The sequence below is a fragment of the Peromyscus californicus genome, unplaced genomic scaffold, assembly GCF_007827085.1.
Source record: "Peromyscus californicus insignis strain IS unplaced genomic scaffold, ASM782708v3 Scaffold_10__1_contigs__length_136768540, whole genome shotgun sequence".
Taxonomy (NCBI): Eukaryota; Metazoa; Chordata; class Mammalia; order Rodentia; family Cricetidae; genus Peromyscus; species Peromyscus californicus.
This window is the reverse complement of record NW_026294391.1, coordinates 133,379,374-133,399,130: the sequence shown is the minus strand read 5'-3', so window position 1 is coordinate 133,399,130 and position 19,757 is coordinate 133,379,374. Positions and strand designations below refer to the sequence as shown.

Below are 19,757 nucleotides of genomic sequence, written 5' to 3'. Positions count from 1 at the left end.
TCTCCAAAGCAGGTTTCTCCACAGCTGCTGAGCTCCAATTCCCTGGCTTCTAATTTTTATTAGGTCATAGTCTTGTCTGACACTGGTGAAAGACACATATAGAGAGGCTAACTTATGGTACTCAGGAGTTGCAGACCCCACACATGTATGCTGGGACTGTGGCTCTGCTCTGCTTTACCCTAGCCTGACTGGCCATTACCTTTTGTGGCTGCTGTTGTTCCTCTAGGACAACAAGCCAGGAAAGATGATCACCTGTGTTTACTGAACACCCACTCTGTGCTGGAAAGGAACACTGGCTGGCTCTGCCCCTCAAAGAACTTCTGGCCTGGTCAAAGTGGGAGAAAGCAAAGGCAGAGAACACATGAAATGAGGTGAAGGTCAAGAGCCACAAGATGGGGAACCAGTGAGGAGACAGATAAAGCTAGGATTCTGGGAAGGAAAAGACTGGTCACTCTAGACCTGGAGATAGAGACACACAAATATACTGTTAGCAAGCAGGACAACCTGAGTAAGTGCGTGGATAACAGGGTATGAGTCAGAGTCATGGTACAATTGTGCTGGAATACAGTACATGTTAGCCTAGTGGGAGAAGTAGAAAGGTAGGCTGGGAGAACATTGAGACCTGCTAAAGTGTTGTTGGTAGTGAAGTGGAATCTAGAATTTTTTTTAGGTCTGACACACCAGGTATAGAGATTGGACTGCAAGAGGGACAGATCAGCTTGCTGTCACAGCACACCTGACTCAGGTGCAGATGGGCCAGGAAGAACTAGGTCAACAGACATAGAGAAGGGAAGAAGGGCTGAAATGGGAGATCACCCCAAAAGACACACAGGGAGCTAACTGCCTTCCTCTGGTTCTGTTTCTCCAGAAAGTACCAACCACATGGTAGAGGCAGGAGCTAAGCTCCATGCTCTAGGCAGCCACTATAGGCCGTCAGTCATCAGGAATGAACAGGTAGGGTAACCCCTAGGACTTGGGCCTGTGATGAAAGCAAGTGTCTTGTAGTGGTTGAGGTGAGGCTCTAGCTGTACTCAGTGATCTGGGGGAGGCTACTTTAGTGGTTGAAATCATCTGCAGGGCTTGTGGACACAGTGCCAGGGCCACCCTCAGTCTCAGTTCAGCATGTTTGGGGTGTGGCCTGAGGCTGAAATTTCCTGGCAGTTGCACTTCCTCCAAATGGGCACAAGGAGTGAATGGGTCTGAGTGGGGAATGCAGGGAAAGACTGGTCAGCTGGGAACTTAGGACCTGTCTGGAGGACTTCCCCAGTCTCTTCCTAATTAACTCACTTCATCATTCAAGTCTGAGGGGATACTGCTTCCACCGTAGCTCTAGTTTCTAAATGCACCAAGTTCACTTATAGGCCCATATCCTGCCCATGATACTCTGTACTTTTCCCTTAAAAAAGATTTATTTTTCTTTTCATATGTATCAATGTTTTGTCTGCATGCATGTATATATGTGCATAACATGCATACTTGGTGTCTATGGAAGTCAGAGCAGGCATCAGACCCCAGGAACTAGAGTTATAGATAGTTTGTGAGCCTCCCAATGGGTACTGGAAACTGAATTGGGTCCTATGCAAGAGCGACACATGCTATTTATCACTGGGCCATATTCTTAGCCCCAATTTTCTCTTGGAATTTGGAACAGTTTTGTGTTATATATTAGTTGTGTGGTCCTGCTACAATGTCCATGCCAGACAGGCAGGATCTATGCCCACTGTACTCACTGCAGAAGCTCAGAGCAGCACCTAGTGAAAATGTGTGGACTACACAAGTAAACAAAAGCCACAGTTTGATTCTTGAATATCTCTTACAGGACTATTTGTGTTGAAGGTTTGGACTCCATCTCCTGGTGCAACTGGAAGTGGTGGATCCTTTAACAGGTGTGGCCTAGTGGGAAGAAGTTAGGTCTTTGAGGTATGTCTTTGAATGGGATAGTGCCGTGGACTGGGTCTCAGTAGGAACACCAGACCGAGGGAGAACAGGTCGAAGGTACTCAGGATAAGTGGGATTCGGCGAATGACAGACAGACACAGACACGAGAGTATGCTGTGAAACTGCTGCAATTTTACTCAGATCAAGCAGTGTTTTTTATACATTCATTTGAGGAAACATGGCAATCGGCCAGTGGGGCGATAGACATAGAATTAACAATGTGGTCACACAATTTTCTCAGAATGATTAATAGATCTCATGAGTACAGGTGTTATTTCCTCTTTTGTGGTCCCTCATCCAGATAGAGAACATTACGGCCCTAGCTGAAGTTTTCCTTCTACGTAATTATTAGACCTTTGTTTTGTATCAAAAACCCTTCCTACCATCATTCTAACCATGGTTTCATTTGTGTGAAAATATTTAACCTTTGCCTGCAGGTGAGAAGGCACCAGGGGGGTTGGGACCTAGCTATTCTTTCCATGAACTGTAACTTATGCCATTCTGTTTTCATACTATTATGATTCACCCATTGGTTCCCATGTTTATCATAAGCTCCCATAAAGGGCAATGGCTCCAAATAATTATTATATCTAGGATTAAAGTTAGGGGGTTGCCACCACCGGCCCTTGATGAGAAACTCTATTTGTCCCTTGATAATTCTTGTAGGACTGGTTAGTTCCTGCAACTGCTTCCTTGCAGCTGCTGTTGGCTGCACGTGTGGATTGCTTATGAGTTCCTGGACTTTTACTTTCATCTCTCCTCGCTAGAATCTTTGTCCCTCTGAGTCATAAGTTCTTTTTGCTCTAAATCATTCATAAATTCCCCCAAACTTCTAGGACTCTCTTTAACTGTTTGCCTAAAAGCTTGAAATATAGGTGGGGGTATTGAGGCCACTTTTGAGGAATCAATATTCTCTTTATGGAGCACATCAGAAACATTGAGAGCTAACTCCCTGAAATCAATACACAAGGAAACAGCAATAGTCACAGCTGCAAAGAGAAAAAAGCAGAGTGCCAGCCAGCGTCTGCAAGCAGATTTTGCGTGGTTCCGTGTAGCCTGGCACCATGATTCGGGAAGATTGATAAGGGGTCGCCGGGGGCATAGACCCGAGGGCCACGAGCCCCCCTTTCCCACGTAACCGCCTCATCCAAGGCATTTGTCACGGGGGTGACACCGTCGTGGGCGTGGCAGGATAGGGCACCACAGTCCCAAAAGCAACAGAGCCAACCAACCATAGAATAAGTTCTCTAAAACATTTCCTGTTTTCAAGTTGTTTATAACAGGTATTTTGTCACAGTGACAGAAGGCTTACAAAATAGAAGGAAGAATGCATTGGGCAATTGAGCTTGACAAGGGACATCTCTGGCCCAATAGTTGTTAACATTTTCAAGGGACTTTTAAGGCATGTGGTTCTCAGTGTTTGCTAGCTAGGTCTATTGCCTTCTCATCCAGCAGTTCTGAGCAACTCCTAAACTTTGTTCCCATCTAAGGTACATCTTTCCTCTCTGTGCTGAATTCTGATTCCTTTCTAAGTACGTCCACTAAGTGTTCAGTTTTAACTCATGGAGAGCAGTCAGGATTTTCTTGATCTTTGCCCTCCACTGAGTAAATCCTTAATTGTTATGAACCACCATAGGCTGTCCAGACCTACAGAATAAAGGTTATTCCCTGCCTCCTGCTTCAGCCTGACCAATGTCCTACTGTTTCCCAAACTAGCCTTCCCACTTGTGTCCTCTACTAAACTGAAGTTATACCAGTAAGTGCAAGATACACTATTATTTCATATATGGTCAAGAAACACAACATGCTGCTGAAAGCTGTTGACTATGAGATTGATCTCTTTAGTCTGAAATACCAATTGATGGGTCTGCATCAGTGACCATTTCTACATCCTTCAAGTCCAACCTCAGTGCATCACCTGTTCTGCAGAAACCATGTAACTTTACTTTGTCTTACATAAGTGTATAAATGCATACATTTTTATCATACTTCAGGGGTTTATGAATATAATTTCATTACTGTAAGCCTCATGGGCAAAGATGGCATCTTATTTACATTTATATCTGAATGCCTTGGCAGCTCAGCATGGTCTCTCCCCAGGCAGAGCTAATAAGCCAGCAACACAAACGGTATGGCTTTTATACCTTTATTGTATTTTCCCCCAGTTGCCTTCCTACCCTTAAATAGTGATGAAGAAGTTAGAATTCTTCAGGAATACATTTTAATGAGTTCAGAGAACAGAAAATGCTGGATTGTTAGATGGGCTGTACTCTTTTTGGAAGATGGCCTGATATGTTCTTTGAGGTGAGCTGCTAGGATGTCTGTAGCCCATTCTGCATCATCTCATGAAGGAGTTTCTACTCAAACATCATGGAGATGAAGAAGGCTACTCTCTCCAGCTCATTGTCAACCAGTCCAATATCCCATGTTATTAGGAGCTGACCAGCTAACACAGCACACAATGTACCACATTAGCACACACTTCATCACATCACTACTGACAACTAAAGATCACTACCAGATTCTGTGGATAAAGGGAAATGTTTTGTGGTTAAACAATGGAGGCAGACACTGAAACCATTTTTAAAGAGACCCTGACAGCATGCAAGGCAGCAAGGAACCAGGAGTGGATTTATCCTTAAGGATTGGGGATTGGGGGTTACAGTCAGCAATACTTCTAACTATTCTACTGTGATCATATGAAATGTATGTCTGAAGGCTTACTCCGTGTTTACAATTTCTGACTTTGCTTCAATTTTTAAGACCTTGAACAAAGTCTTGTGGTTTTCATTTTAATGCTGGTATACTCAGGGTTGTCTTTATGATAATGAACACAGGAGACAGTGCTGTGGAAAACCCTCTTGTACACTGTGAAGATTTGTCGCTGTGATTATTTTAATAAACAAGCTGACTGGCCAATAGCTGAATAGGATAAAGTTAGGTGGGAAAGCCAAACTGAGAATTCTGGGATGAAGAAGGGCAGAGTCAGAGGAGTCTGGAACCAGATGAAGAACAAATTGGACACACAAAATGGGTTAGAGGTAAAGGCCATGAGCCTCAGGGCAGTACATGGATTAATAGAAAAGAGTTAAGTTGACCTAGTTAGTAACAAGCCTGAGCTATTGGCTGAGCAGTTATAAATATTAAGTCTCTGTGTGGCAATTTGGAAGCAGCTGCCAGGAGAAGAGCGGATTGTCAGGACAGGAAAGCTTCCAACTACAAGAGATAAGTAGGGGGAGGGAGAGAGAAAGACCAAAGTAGTAGATTATGTGTCTGTCTGCTTTAAGAAGTCCAATGCTATCCTGGAAGAAATGTTTCCTGTTGTTGTCACTTTTTTCATGAAAAGGGTCAGGTATGCTACCATCTAACCAGCAAGGGGCACATAGCTCAGAAGAAACTCACTTAAGGATATTGGTTCATCAGAACAGAGAGGAAAAAGTTATTGGTGAGGGCACTGGGGCACGTCACTTGTCCTTCCGCAGGTGGTGAAAACTCTGCACAGTCCTTTCCACGGCGTCATCCATGGTGACCAGTGGCTGGTACCCAATGAGCTTTTTGGCTTTCTCACAACTGTAGTAGTGGAATGTGCCAGCCAGTGCCACCCGCATTGGTGTAAAAGTCGGCTGGATTTGGATGAGAGGACTGATCACCATTACCAGCAGAGATAGCAGGAAAGCGAGGTAGTAGGCCACCCAGTAGGGGATGTGGTACTTGGGGGCCTCATAATTGAGGCCTGTCAGAATGCGGGACAGGAACGTCCAGAAAGGGATTGGCTCATCGTTGGTAATGTGAAATGCCTGGTAAAGGAACATGAAGTTAGAGAGCCCTGCACAGCTGCTGGGGTGAACAGGTCACACATGGGTCTCCAAACTCAACTAGCTACTGGGTCCACTTATAACTCTTACTGTGGGAAAGCAGGGGCACACTGTCCTGCCTGCCCTATCTCTTTTGCAGAGGCACTAAATGGTGAGATATGTGTTATGAGGCCTCACATGCCTAGCTGCTGCAGTGTATCACAGTCTGTCTTAGACTCTCAGAATGGGCAGTGTATAAGGGCAGAGAGGGAAGGTGATATAAATTCTACAAAGAGGTCAGGACTATAAAGTGAAGTTTAGCTTGTACTTAGGAAGTTATGTTTGGTAATTATAGCCCATGGTAAAACTCACAGTTTTATCTTTGCATGTAACAAATGGTCCATATTAGATCTTTCAAACATGTTGTTTGTTCTAAACCATAAGTTGTAAGTGGGAAAATGGAAAAGGTTAATGGGGGAGAAAAGAGCACTGAGTGCTCAGGAAGGATTACAGAGCTAGCAGTGAGAAACAAGGAAGATAGTGAGCCTGAGAGGTAGAAGGCAAGGTGGGGGTAACAGAGTAGGCCTTCTCAACTCTGCTGACTTCTGGGTGTCTTCATATATGTCATTTGCTAGAGGAGTGTCAGGTCTGAGCAAAATGAGCCATGTGTGGGTGGTGAGGGAGGATGGAGATCTGAAATATGAGGAGAAAAGTGAGGAGTAAGCATCTGCCTAACGTACATGTGACCAGGCCTAGAGTGAGCATGGGGGCTCTAGAGAACAAAACCTTGAAGCTTGGGTCCTAGATTTTTGGCTGTCCAAAGTAATGTGATGCTGCAATGATGTAGAACTTCCCAGTGGGTCTGAAAGTGCTGGGAGAAGCAAGTGACTTACCTTCCCACCCAGAGCTGGATCTTGGGAAAGGTGCTCAGCTGCCAAGATATGTCCATGAACCACGTTCTCCACAAAGGTGAAGTCAACCAGGTTCTCCCCATTTCTGTAGGTACACAAGTGTTTCAGTTGTGCTGAGTGTTTGGCTGCCAGCCCCACAAAGCCCTAGCACTGAGACATTTGAGAGACGAACCCACTTCTATCTTAATGGTGCCTGCTTCTGGTACACCTGAATGATTGCAACAGGTAATGAAACGTGGCCATGCAGAACTACTGGGACTTTTGGGGCAGTGGGATATTGAAGGACCAACCAATGAATGTGAGACTGTGGTATCCTGCATGCCCCAGCATGACCAGCACTAGTATATCTTCTTGGGCTTTGATTTAAGGTATAGATCTTGAACACTTTCCCAGGATATACCAGGCCAATAGTGTTCCAGTTTTCTCTCACTGTCTCTGAAATCCCTCAAAGTTTTAAGCCAGGGCATCAGTGAGATTTAATAAGTAAAGGAAGACAAGACATGGGGATAAAAAGGAAAAAAGAAATGTAAAAGCCACCAGGCATAGTGGCTCATGCCTTGGATCCCAGCACTTGGGAGGCAGAGGCAGGCTAGCCTGGTCTATAGAATGAATTTCAGGATACCCAGGGCCACATAGTGAGACCCTGTCTTGAAAGGAAAGGAAAGGGAAAAGGGAAAAGGGAAAAGGGAAAAAGGAAAAGGGAAAAAGGAAAGAAAAGGCCTGTTTGGCAGCCAACCACACCTGCTGTAATCCTCTACTTTTTCAACACACTAACTGCCTTCTATATGCAGAGTCAAGGGTCATTGTTTCCCTCCAGAGCTTCAGCTTCTTAATTTCTAAGCAGGGACACACATCCTTTCCCACTGTACCTAAAAGAGTATACAGAACTGAATAGTATCCTTCCAAACCTTATACCACTCTGGAAATTGTGGAGTTGACTTTATGTTGAAATGGGGTCTTCGCAGATGAAATCAGTTAAGGTCAGACTAGGGTAGAAGTCTGAGCTCAATAACTGATGTCTTAATAATAAAAGAGAAACTTGGCCACAGATATCACAGAAGAGAGCCATGTGTAAAGGCAGGAAGAAGTAGGAGTAATGCACTGGCATGCAAAAAGCAGCAAGGAAGAACCCACAGAGGCCTGGAACATATCCTCCTCACAGCAGCCAGAAGGAGCCAGTCCTGCTAATAGTTGCATTTCAGACTTCTGGCTTCCATAACTGAGAATCAGTTTTTGTTTTAAGAATTGTTTGTGGGAATTTGAGATGGCAGTTCCAGGAAATCAACATGTAGGACAATGGAGAAGGTCATATGTATTGTTTGAATGTTTGTGTTCCCTCAATATTCTTGTTAGAACCTAATCTCTAATGTGCTGATGTTCTGAGGTGGAAACTTTGCAGGGCAATTAGACCATGAGAGCTCTACCCTCGTGAGTGGGATCACAGCCGTTTCTTATAAAAGAGGCTTGAGAGAGGCTGTTCGATCCTTGGGCCACATAAAGACACAGGTAAGAGGACTAGAATCTTAGTAGATACCAATTTTGCTGATGGCTGATCTTGGACTGTTGTATAATACTATTTTAAGATGTGTTATATTTGTTCACGCTGTGGAACATTTGTTTTAATGATGCAAAGATGTGTTGCATTCCTTTATGTTGCATTTGTTTAACTCTGTGAAGCTGTGTTTCTTTGCCTGTTTAAAACATCTGATGGTCTAATAAAGAGCTGAATGGCCAATAGAGAGGCAGGAGAAAGGATAGGTGGGGCTGGCAGGCAGAGAGAATAAATACAAGGAGAAATCTGGGAGGAGAGAAGGAAGAGAAGGAGAGGAGGATATTAGGGGCCAGCCACCCATGGAGTAAGAGTGAAAGTAAAATATACAGAAGTAAGAAAAAGAAAAAGCCCGGAGGCAAAAGATAGATGGGATAATTTAAAGTTAAGAAAAGCTGGCTAGCAACAAGCCAAGCTAAAGCTGGGCATTTATAAGAATAAGTCTCTGTGTGTGATTTATCTGGGAGTTGGGTGGTGGGTCCCTCAAAGAGCAAAGAGCCAAAAGAGTAAAAAACAACCAATAATACTTCTCAAGTTTCCAGATCTGTGAGCTGTGAGTTACTCTTATTTGTGAAGTTATCTAGACTATAGTATTTTGTTACAGAAGCCTGAACAGATTCAGACTATTTTACAATGCTGCTTGGCACTCTCAAATCATTATCTGCATGTGTACTCACACAGTCTGAAGGGGACATAATGAACAATGGTAGTTGCCTTACCCAATCATGAACTTCATTTTGCCCTTTCTAGCCGCATCAATTAGGATGGGGACTAACTGCGGGTCCCTTGGGCCAAAAATGCCATGAGGACGAATGGCTGTGGTTAAGAAATTCTTCTCAGGGTCGTTGGCATCCAGTACTACCTGAAAGAGAGCAGGAGAGAAAGGGTCCAGTGTAAGACTTCTTCTGAGCTAAGATTGTACCTTACTCTGTGTGAGTACTTCCCATTAGGAGACAGATCAATGACATACTTGGTGTATGTGCAGGTTACTAGATAGTTAGTGTCTGCCTTGGGACAACATCTCACACTATAATTCTGTATCCCACCTCTCCATGGAAAACCAACAATGAAGGAGAAAACTGGCTAGGATGAAATCAGAAAGCTCAGGTTGGGTTCAATGGCTATTTACACATTCAGCCAGAAGGTGGATCCTGGCTTCAATTTATGGAAAAGGTTTGAGAGTTCTAGTTAATGAGGTACTCTTAAGATCCTCCATAAGGCTACTACCCCCAAAAGAGCTCATGAATTCAGTGGCATGTACAAGGCTTCAAACATAATTATTCAGTATGTAACAGTTCAGTCAACAACAGACACATCTAATTGAGGAGTTAGCTCAATCAGCAAGGCACTTGTCTTGCAAGCATAAAGACATATACATATACAGATTATAGTCCTAGCCACTTTTAGCTAGTTATCGATTGAATATATGGCCATCAGAGCTTCCTGACCCCACCCCCCTCATATGCTGCTAAGCATCTGTGGTGCTGAGGGGAATGACCAAGCTTTCAAATGGTCTCTGACATGGCTATCTCTATGGAGTTTGAAAAGCTGCTAGACTAATCCCAAAGATTACTTATTATTATTCAAAGGATTTAAGATGGTGTTGATCTTTAAAATAAGGTAAGTTACTGCTGGAGTCACCTCCAGTTTTTCTAATTTCTAGTTGAATATTCAAAAGTCCATGCTAGTGACACATTGATGGCTTGAGCCCAGGCTTCCAATTGGAGGTCATGAACAAACTCAGCTGTGGGTTGGAAGCCTAGCACCTCAGGTGACAGTGCACAGGGCCTCTGGGGTAACTACTATTATCTGAAGGCCCATGGTAGGCTTTGGTCTCCTTTAAGCCTAGTTCCATGGAATAGGTGGGCATAGCTTGGACATAAGACTTCTTAATTAGGTGAGAACAGGCTCTGCTGTGATTTCTATGTAACTGTGTCCTGTTCTGAGATGGAAGTGAGAACAGACAGAGCAGGGAGACCCATGCCAGTTCAGTATAGAGCTTCAGTTTACAAATACTGGCTTGGAGAGCAAACCTCAGTGTGTGATGTGCTGCAAAGGCCTAGGAATCATAAGTCCACAGCTTCCCAAGTTACTGTGGAGCCCAGGAGTACCCCAGCTTGTAGTATAGGATTTCCAGTGTCCTGGAAACATCAGTGCTCAACCCATAATTCTGCCCAATACAGTCACATTGAAATTATGAGATCCCTGATGAAGACTCTGGATCCCTCTTTGAATCAGTGTATTTTCCTGTAATCTAAAGATGGTAAGAGTGCCTGTTGTATTAGATCATTTTGGAGTTTAAAGGAAGTAGTCCCCAGAAAATAATGAGAACAGTATCTGACCACATTAAGTCATTCTGTCCTCTTGAAATTTAATTCCACGTATTGAATGTACATCTCATGTTGGGTACTTGGGTCTCAAACTACTAACTTTTCCATGTTCACAGATACTTTTTCTTATGAGTGCAGATACTTGAGGTATCTCTTCATTTAATTGGCTTTAAAGTACATACTCTCTCCTGCAAGATCTTGGTCTCTGTGTAGTAGTCAATGGGCTTCATGGCGTAAGGGAGGTCTTCAGTTCCATTTTTTATGTCAACACCCTCAAAGACAACACTGGCACTGCTGGTTAAAATGAGTTTCTGGCAGAGAAACATTTAAAGGAAAACACATGTCAGGAATTATTGCTATTCCAACTGCCTAGGCATCGTATATGAGCAAGCCCCATCCACAAAGCACTTCCAAGTCACTTGCTGGAGTGCCTTTTTTTTTAAATCTTCTAAGATAACCCAAAGATTACCACCTTTTTAGCCATTGGGACTTTAGACACATTATGGTATTACAATCTAAAAGGAGTGGATCTCATTTTTCCCATCCTATCACGTCTGAGGGAGAAAACAAAACTAATACTATTCATGGTAGAAATCTATGGGAGAATCTCCATGGAGAGAAGGATGGACTACCAACCTGTAGAGAAAATTCTGCTTACAAAATTCCACCAGATACTCTGATACCAATCTTGCCATGTAAACACGAACATATGCATATGGATATTACTTAAGTCATGCTTTGCTAGTAGAGCCAAGCATCTAGCATGTATAAGGCCCAAGGTTTAGTCCACAACAGCAGTATAAAAGGAAGGAAGGAAGGAGGGAGGGAAGGAGGGAGGGAAGGAGGGAAGGAAGGAAGGACGGAAGGAGGGAAGGAAGGAGGGAAGGAAGGAGGGAAGGAAGGACGGAAGGAGGGAAGGAAGGAGGGAAGGAAGGAGGGAAGGAAGGAAGGAGGGAAGGAAGGAAGGAGGGAGGGAAGGAAGGAAGGAGGGAAGGAAGGAGGGAAGGAGGGAAGGAAGGAGGGAAGGAAGGAGGGAAGGAAGGAAGGAGGGAAGGAAGGAAGGAGGGAGGGAAGGAAGGAAGGAGGGAAGGAAGGAGGGAAGGAGGGAAAGCAAGCTACCTATATTTTGAAGGAGGATGCTCTCTTTTGAAGGTCCCCAGATTGCATCGTTCTGGTTAAGAGCAGTTCATCTGATACTGACACCATTAGCTCCATTAGTTATCCCTTTACTGCTTTTATTCTACATCATTCTACAAGTCCTAGCCAGATGGTAGAAGACAAACACCAATTTATAATGTTTTAAAAAACAAGAAACCAAACCAATCTCCTTAGCCCAATGTTTCTCAACCTTCCTAATGCTGAGACCTTTTAATACAGTTCCTCATGTTGTAGTGACCCCCAACCATAAAATTATTTCATTGCTACTTTGTAACTTTAATTTTGCTACTGTATATACAGGATATCTAATATGTGACCCCTGTGAAAGGGTCATTCAATTCCTAAAGGGGTTGTGGCCCACAGGTTGAAAACTGCTGCATTAGTAGATGACAGAAATAAAAAGATACAATGCCTACATGGAAAACATGGGCAAGCCTATAGAAAATATTGGGAGTTCAGCAAAGTAGTTGAATTCAAAATCAATATAAGGAAATTAGGAACTGGAGAGATGGCTCAGTGGTTAAGAGTGTTTAGTGCTCTTGAAGTAAACCTGTGTTGGGTTCCCAGCACCTATATGATATGGCTCACAACTACTTGTAACTCCAGTTCCAAGGGGATTTGATACCTCTGGCCTCTGAAAGCCCCTGAACATGAATGTGCACATGCATACGCACACACACACACACACATAAATACCAAACAAAAAAACCCTAAAACCACTATATATCTATATTTATTTACATATATGAAAATTAGCCATATTCTTAAACAGTAGCAATAACTGAAAATGTAGTATAAGTTGGTGATTAACAAATGATGGAGTATACAGGAATAAACATAACAAAAGATGTATAAAACCTTTGTGAAGTACAGTACAATTAACACTGAGTAGCATTACAGATTGGGAGATATTGCATATTCATAGATAGGAAGACTCAATGTTAGAAAGACATCAGACCTTTTTAAAATTTCACAGAACATAAATGCAATTGCTGCAACAATCCTAGTTTCATCAAGGAATTTGACAAGCTGATTCTACACTGGATGGGAAAACTTGAACTAAAGGCTCAGAGCAGCTAAGGGATCTTTGAAGAAGTTGGTCAGGGAGTGTGCCCTACCAAATACTAAGGTAGATCCTAAACCCATGAGAACAGACAGAGGTCAGTGCAGTAGACAGAAAACCTAGGAACAGACTCAGGCAAAATAGGATGCCCAAAGTATGCTGCAGGCAGCATATATTTACACAAAGTTTGGATTAAGCCATCAGCATGTTGAACTAATTATTTAGAAAAAAATTTGATCTTGACCCTGTTGCATATAATCATAGATTTCTGGTTAATTAGATTTAAATATGGGAAGTAATTCTTTAAATATTCGAGATAAAATGCATTAAAGACTTTTTTGTTTTTGGTGTTGGAAAAAATGTTCCTCAAATCAATTTCTTTTTGGCCTTATGCACGAAGCTACCTACCCCTTAAAGGATGAACAAGAGTTTTATATATATATATATATATATATATATATATATCAAGATGCATAAAGCTCAAAAACAATATTCGTTGAAAAAAGTTTCAGAAAGACATGTTCAGCATGGTATTATTGATATAAAGTTCTATAACATGCAAGCTAATACCTCATACTATAAGTGCATGGAATTAATAGAAATAACAAGCCAGATTCAGAACTGTTGCCCCACATGGGTGAAGAAGGGTCCCTGGCCCTGAGGAAGGGGACACAGGTGGCTTTAGCCATGCTAGTAGTAAACACTCTGCCCATTTGTATTGTTCTGTGTCTTCCATTTAACCAACAGCAGCAGGGGGCTTCACAGAAATCCAGTTATATACACATCTTGGAGTAGAGAGTGGAGAATCTAGAACTTGGTAACAGAGGGTCTGCTTTGAATTTCACCTCTTTTATTTACTACCAGAGACTTTGCTTAGCCCCTGGCTACCTAAGGAAAAGAAAAGTAGGTGACAAATGCAGCAGGGCAAAGTTCTTGTCAAGTATAAAGCATAGCTGAGTATGACAGTTGGTTCTGATTGTCAAGTTGATAGGGTTTGGAATGATCTAGGAGATACCTGCTGGGCATCCCTGTGAAGGCATTCCCAGAGAGGTTTAGATTGTAGAAGGAAATCCCTCCTGAATGGGATCATGGGCTGAGGTCCGGAACAGGAAGAAAGGAGGAAGTTAATTGAATATTGGCATCTATTTCTCTCTTCTTCCTGCTTACAGAAGTACTATGATTAGCCAATGAAAATTTCAAGTGATAGGAATCCAGAAGAGCTCCCTCTCACCTATTCCTGTTGAACCAGTTGATTACTGGGAACTGGACAAAAGTACCCAGGAAGATTATTGGGAGAAAAGCCCCTACTCTTTGTAACCCTTTTCTCAGTTTCAGAGTACTTGTGGCATGCAGCACTGTGAGCAAATGAGCTGTTGCACCCAGAGGCTGTGGTTTCCATTAAGGTCATTCTAGGAACCAGATTTTTAACAGTATTGTAAGCTGATGCAAGGCCAAAATTTGTATGCCCTTAGGTTCAAGTCAGGATAGGTTTCTATCAGATATAAACAACAGTGCTTTCCTTTTTTTCCTTTAAAATAAAAGCAGGTTAGTAAACAATGTGATGAATTTTTAAAAAGGTTCAGCACTGAATGATCCGGGAATCCCACCTCTGAGTAGATACCTGAAACAATCAAAAGCAAGGACTTAGGCAGGTATTTGTAGTCTCCATTCACAGAAGTACAATTCATAGCAGCCAAAAGGCAAAAGCAACACAAATGTCTACTGATGGATGCATGAATAAATAAAATACTTATATTTATTCTGTCGTGTGTGTGTGTGTGTGTGTGTGTGTGTGTGTGTGTGTGTGTGTGTGTGTGTATGTGTGTGTGTAGGTCAGATGTTTATGTTGGAGGTCTTCCTCGTCTCTCTCCATCTATAAATGGGAAGTATTAGCCTTGAAAAATGAAGGAAATGCTGACATGCTACTGTAGCATGAATCTTAAACGTTCTTACTAAAAAAATCAAACCCGAGGCCAGTTATTGGGGTCAATGCTGGTAGATCAGAGAGACAGAACAAGCCACAGCTATCTCACCTGGCCAACTTCTCAGCTGGTCTTGTTTCCTCAGACTGGAAGCTTTTGTGTCCTCATCTCCAAATGGCTCTCAGCTGAACTGCTGCTAGAAAGCCTGAAAGCTTAACCAGCCAAATGCTTAACCAGCCAAATGCCTCTAGTTTCTGGTCCTCACGCCTCATATACCTTTCTGCTTTCTACTACCACTCCCTGGGATTAAAGGCTGCTTTCTGGGATTAAAGGCGTGAGTCACCATGCCTGGCTGTTTCCAATGTGGCCTTGAACTCACAGAGATCCAGAGGGATTTCTGTCTCTGGAATGCTAGCATTAAAGGCGTGTGCTAACATTTTCTAGCCTAAGTATCTTGTGGCTTTTCTGTTCTCTGACCCCAGATAAGTTTATTAAGGTACACAATATTTTGGGGAACACAATACCACCACATGCTACAATATAGACAAATCTTACAGCCATTGTGATAAGTAAAATAAGAACACCACAAAAGGATAAAAACTGTTTGAATGCACTCATGTGAGCTTTCCAAAGTAATAAGAGAGATAGACTGGCGAATAGCTGCCAGGAGCTAGGGAGGGGCAGAAGGATGCAAAACTTCTGCCTACTACTTGGACAGAGAAGGACAGTGATAATGGTTAGACAATGAAGTGAATATAGTTAATATCACTGAATGCATACTTGAAAAAGGGTTACAGTGGTAAAAACTATATTGAAAACATTATGTATATGTTGTTTCAACAGAGAAAATAAGCAATGTCTAAATTTCATAGCTCTTTAAGCAAAGACCAATAAGCCTTAGCCTGTCTGAGCACTCAGATGGTCTATCTGTATTGGAAGAGTATAACACCAGTTGGCCTTCTGCGATATCAACTGGTACCCAGGGCTTAATTTTTAATTTCTTCTCAACATGGAAGAGGCAATCCTGGATAATCCCAGGAAGACAGTAACAGGAACCACTCCGCTTTCTCTCCCTCTGAAAAAGCAAGAACATTCTCCCGATACTAGTCACCACAGCATTCCCCTTACCTGAACCCCAGCCTCTTTGCAGGTTTCAATGACATTCTTGGTGCCAATGAAATTCACTCTATAAAAGAGTTCCTTGTTGTCACCAGATGGTGAGGGTGACGCACAGTGGAAAACTGTGCTTACACCTTCCAGAGCTGGGTACAGGTCCTGGGAAAGCACACAAAGACAAAAGAATCATTCCAGCTTAGGGCAGGTCAACAGCCTTCTCATATTCTCTGTCATCTGTGGCCTGTAGGTCTTTTGGCTTTTTATAATTATATAAGCAACACAGAAACATACTCTTTGTAAAAGATTCAAACTACACAGGAGCATGTAAGATAAAACCATACTTTCTTTTAATTGCCCCCTTTAATTATCTTGTCCTGAATAAAAAGGGAGTATGAGAAGCCAGACAATGCAGTGACTAGAAGATGTATATAAAATGAGTCAGTTTCACTTACTTCTACTTCTAGAAGTAAGACAAACAGGTGGCTGCATATCTGGGGCAGGAAACACACTAAATGAACCAGGAAGACCTTGTTTTATCATATCGGGAAATATGGAGGTTTCAAAGACTTAAGAACTAACACACAGAGACTCCTACTGGCCAAAGAAGAGGCAATTTGGTCATCAGTTAGAATAAGAGTTGTTAGTGAGAGTGGAGAATAGAGAATAAAATAACTCTTAAGGAAAAAAGATCTGAGGGGCTAAATGAACAGAATGACAAAATGTCACCATTGTGCCAAATTTCCACAAAGTAGTGAACTTTAGGTATAATTCATAGTTATCACCAGAAGAAAATCACTAGCTGCCATAAGATCCTTTGTTATTATACACAAACATGATCGTCCTGGGAAACCATTTGAGAGTAAGGTGTCATCTTCTAGGCATGTAGACTTTTGCCCAAATAACTATCAAATGATGAACACTAGGCACATTCCAACACATAGGCTATTCTTTTTAAGTATTTTATATTGTTGTGTGTATATGTGTGTGTGCACGCGCGTGCGTGTGCTCGTACATCTGGAGACCAGAAGAAGATGTAGGATGTCTTCCTCTCTCCCTTTTTTGAGACAGGGTTTCACTATGTGATTCTGGCTGACCTGGAACTTGCTATATAGATCAGGCTGCCCTCAAATTCATAGATCTATCTGTTTCTAACTCCTACATTTTAAAAGACACCTTGGTTGGCCAACAAGCTCCTGAAATTCACCCATCACCACCTCTCTAATGATTCGCTTGCAGGACTGCATGACCGTGCATAGCTTTTCATTATTTGTGGATTTGGGAAATTTGAACTCTTGCTTTTATAGCAAGTGCTTTCACTTACTGAACCATCTCACAGGATCAAGGAGGTTAATTTATGGACTTCTGCTCAATTTGCATTTGTCTGTTTGTTCACGATTAGATTCAGGCTTAATAGTTTTGGCAAACATTCCACATCAGTCAGTGCTGGTGTGTTCTTATCAGGGTACTTCTGGTTAATGCCAAGTTGGATCATTCAATGAAGGTGATGGCTGCCAGATTCTTACCAAATCTGTGGGGTGATAATTCCATGGACTGGTTACAGCATCCACTGATGGTTCTCATCATTTCTCATCAAATGGTGACATTCTCATTTGAGGGTGCCCTATACATTTACTGAGTTGACATTCCTCTGACAAGTAGACCTCTGCCCACCTGAATTTTCTTTTTATTAACTATGGATACGTAGACTCCTTTAATAATGTGTTAGATAACAGAATCTATGCATCCACAGATACTACACTCCCAGATTCCCTTTCATGTTTTGTTTAACTTGTACAAGTGGTTAACAGAATTCAGGTAAACACATTTACTGATTCTATAAAGGAATTACAAAGGCTACAGGTAAAGAGATGCACAGGGTGAGTTGTTAAGGGAATGGTATGGAGCTTCCACACCCACCCTGCATACACCAACCTCCAGTCTCATGACTGAAGCATGGACATAAGCAAATCGAATAATGAAGCCCAGCAAGGTCTGTCTGGTCAGATTCTTCTTGGATGCTCTGTGTAGCATTCTTTCCTCCTAGGTATGGGGATGGATCCCTTCTGACACTGGGTAGGGAGAAGAGCATAAGACTCATCTTTAGAAAGATGAATTATAGTTTCTATAGCCTGCCTTAGAGAAAGAGCTGTGAACTAGGAAATGTGGATAAAAACAAATACTCTTCTCTCTATTTAATATCTCTAATATTTTTACTCTCTCTTTCTGTCTCTCCTGTGTATGTGTGTTTGCGCACACATGCATAGGGGTTTGCAGTCTTGATGTACCAGGACAGGGGAACCTGAACCATATCAAGTCTTTAGTTCTATAGAAATAAATGAAATTGTGTGTGGTGCCTCATACTTGTAATCCCAGCATTTGGGAGGTGGAAGCAAAAGGATTAGTGTGAGTTTGAGGCTAGTATCCTTGACACAGTGAGTTCCAAGGTAGCCTAGACTACAAAGCAAGACCCTGTCTCAAAATATGCATGTGTGTAAATCTCTCAAAGTCTAGATTTTGTATCATCTAGACATAACCAATATAAAATTATTGAGATACTTACTGGTTTTGTATTCAGTCTTTGAAATTGAACATGTATTTTAACGTGCCTATCACTGCAGACTTGTCTCAATTGAAGTACTGGATGGCCATATGTGCCCAGTGGCTGCCTTAATGGACAATGCAGTCCTAGATATACTAGTTCACAGGAAACAGTAGGTGGCACAGAGACATGCTGATGCCCTGGAGATGCAATTAGCAAAATCCAGACCCTGGGAAATGTTGCCTGACAGTGAACAAACTAAGCACCACCAAGTCAATGCACACATTAAGCCATCTTGGGAACTAAGAGACTAATACATTTTAATCAAATACAGTCTTGACTGTGTTTAACTCTTTATTTGGAAAAACAATTACACAGAAGTCTTATGAAGTAATTAATGAATGATTGGCATTAAGGAGCTATTAATGGTACCTCTGAGATGTGAATGTGTAATGTTTGCAATAAAAATGATTTTTACGTTTTAGAGACAAATTCTGAAATTTTTTCTATGTTTACAGATAGACTGATAGATATGTTGAAGATTGGCTTCAAAGTAATAGGGGGGCCAGGGGGATGGACACAATGAGAAGATGGCTGAGTCAGCAAACTGCTTGATGTGCAAGTTATAACAGTCTGAGTTGGATCCCCAGGATCCATGTTAAAAATCAAAACAATGCAACAACAACAACAAACCAAACAAAACCAAAAATCAACCAAAAGAAACCAATTGTGCACAGAGGTATGTCTGTAAGTCCATGGCTGGAGAAGCAGAGACATGCGGATACCTGGAGTTTCCTAGCCAGTCAGCCTAGCTGAGTCAATGATCTCCAGGTTTAGTGATCCTGTCTCAAGAATGAGGTGGAAAGCTCTTTCTAGTGAAAGAGACCTGATGCCAACTTCTGGCCTCCACAAACATGTATACTTGTCCACGCCCTCATGCACAGAGAAAATAATCTGAGAGGGTAACTGACATGGCCATGAGAAGTTATATAAAGGAGAGAATTTATATAACAGTATAAAGAAAGAGAATGAACACATGACAGAGGCTAAGATACAGGGAGAATATAATAAAGACTAAAACAGAGGCCTGGATATTTTAAAGAAAATCCTGAAGCCATGAAGAGAAAAGCCAGATGACTTACAAAGAACAACAATCTGAACTAAAAGCTTCGTGTTAGTTACAAAAGACACCACAAGACATGGGGGCTGCAGAGATGGCTCAGTGGTTAAGAGTACCAGCTGTTCTTCCAGAGGACCTGATTTTGATTCTCAGCACCCACATGGCGGCTCACAACCATTTATAACTCCAGTTCTAGAGGATCTGATGCCCTCTTTTGACATCTGCAGGCACTGCACACATGTGGTGTACAGACACACATACAGGCAAAACACCCATACACATAAAAAAATCTCCAAAAAGTAGTATGTAATCTATAT

General features: G+C 42.1%; 1 protein-coding gene across 2 annotated transcripts in view; it reads right to left on the bottom strand.

The window, feature by feature from the left end:
* Window positions 1-2,050: 2,050 nt before the first annotated feature.
* The window catches only part of Nsdhl (NAD(P) dependent steroid dehydrogenase-like), a 34,371-nt gene continuing 16,664 nt past the window's right edge, over window positions 2,051-19,757 (bottom strand). The window contains exons 4-8 of one of the 2 annotated variants that reach the window (XM_052741109.1): window positions 15,794-15,940; window positions 10,705-10,833; window positions 8,912-9,054; window positions 6,626-6,728; window positions 2,051-5,735 (exon numbers count right to left, since the gene is read on the bottom strand). In XM_052741109.1, coding sequence (XP_052597069.1) covers window positions 5,403-5,735; window positions 6,626-6,728; window positions 8,912-9,054; window positions 10,705-10,833; window positions 15,794-15,940 — 855 coding nt within the window. In that variant the 3' untranslated portion in view covers window positions 2,051-5,402. The remainder of the gene's footprint in view (window positions 5,736-6,625; window positions 6,729-8,911; window positions 9,055-10,704; window positions 10,834-15,793; window positions 15,941-19,757) is intronic. The other variant, XM_052741118.1, reaches the window with a different exon arrangement.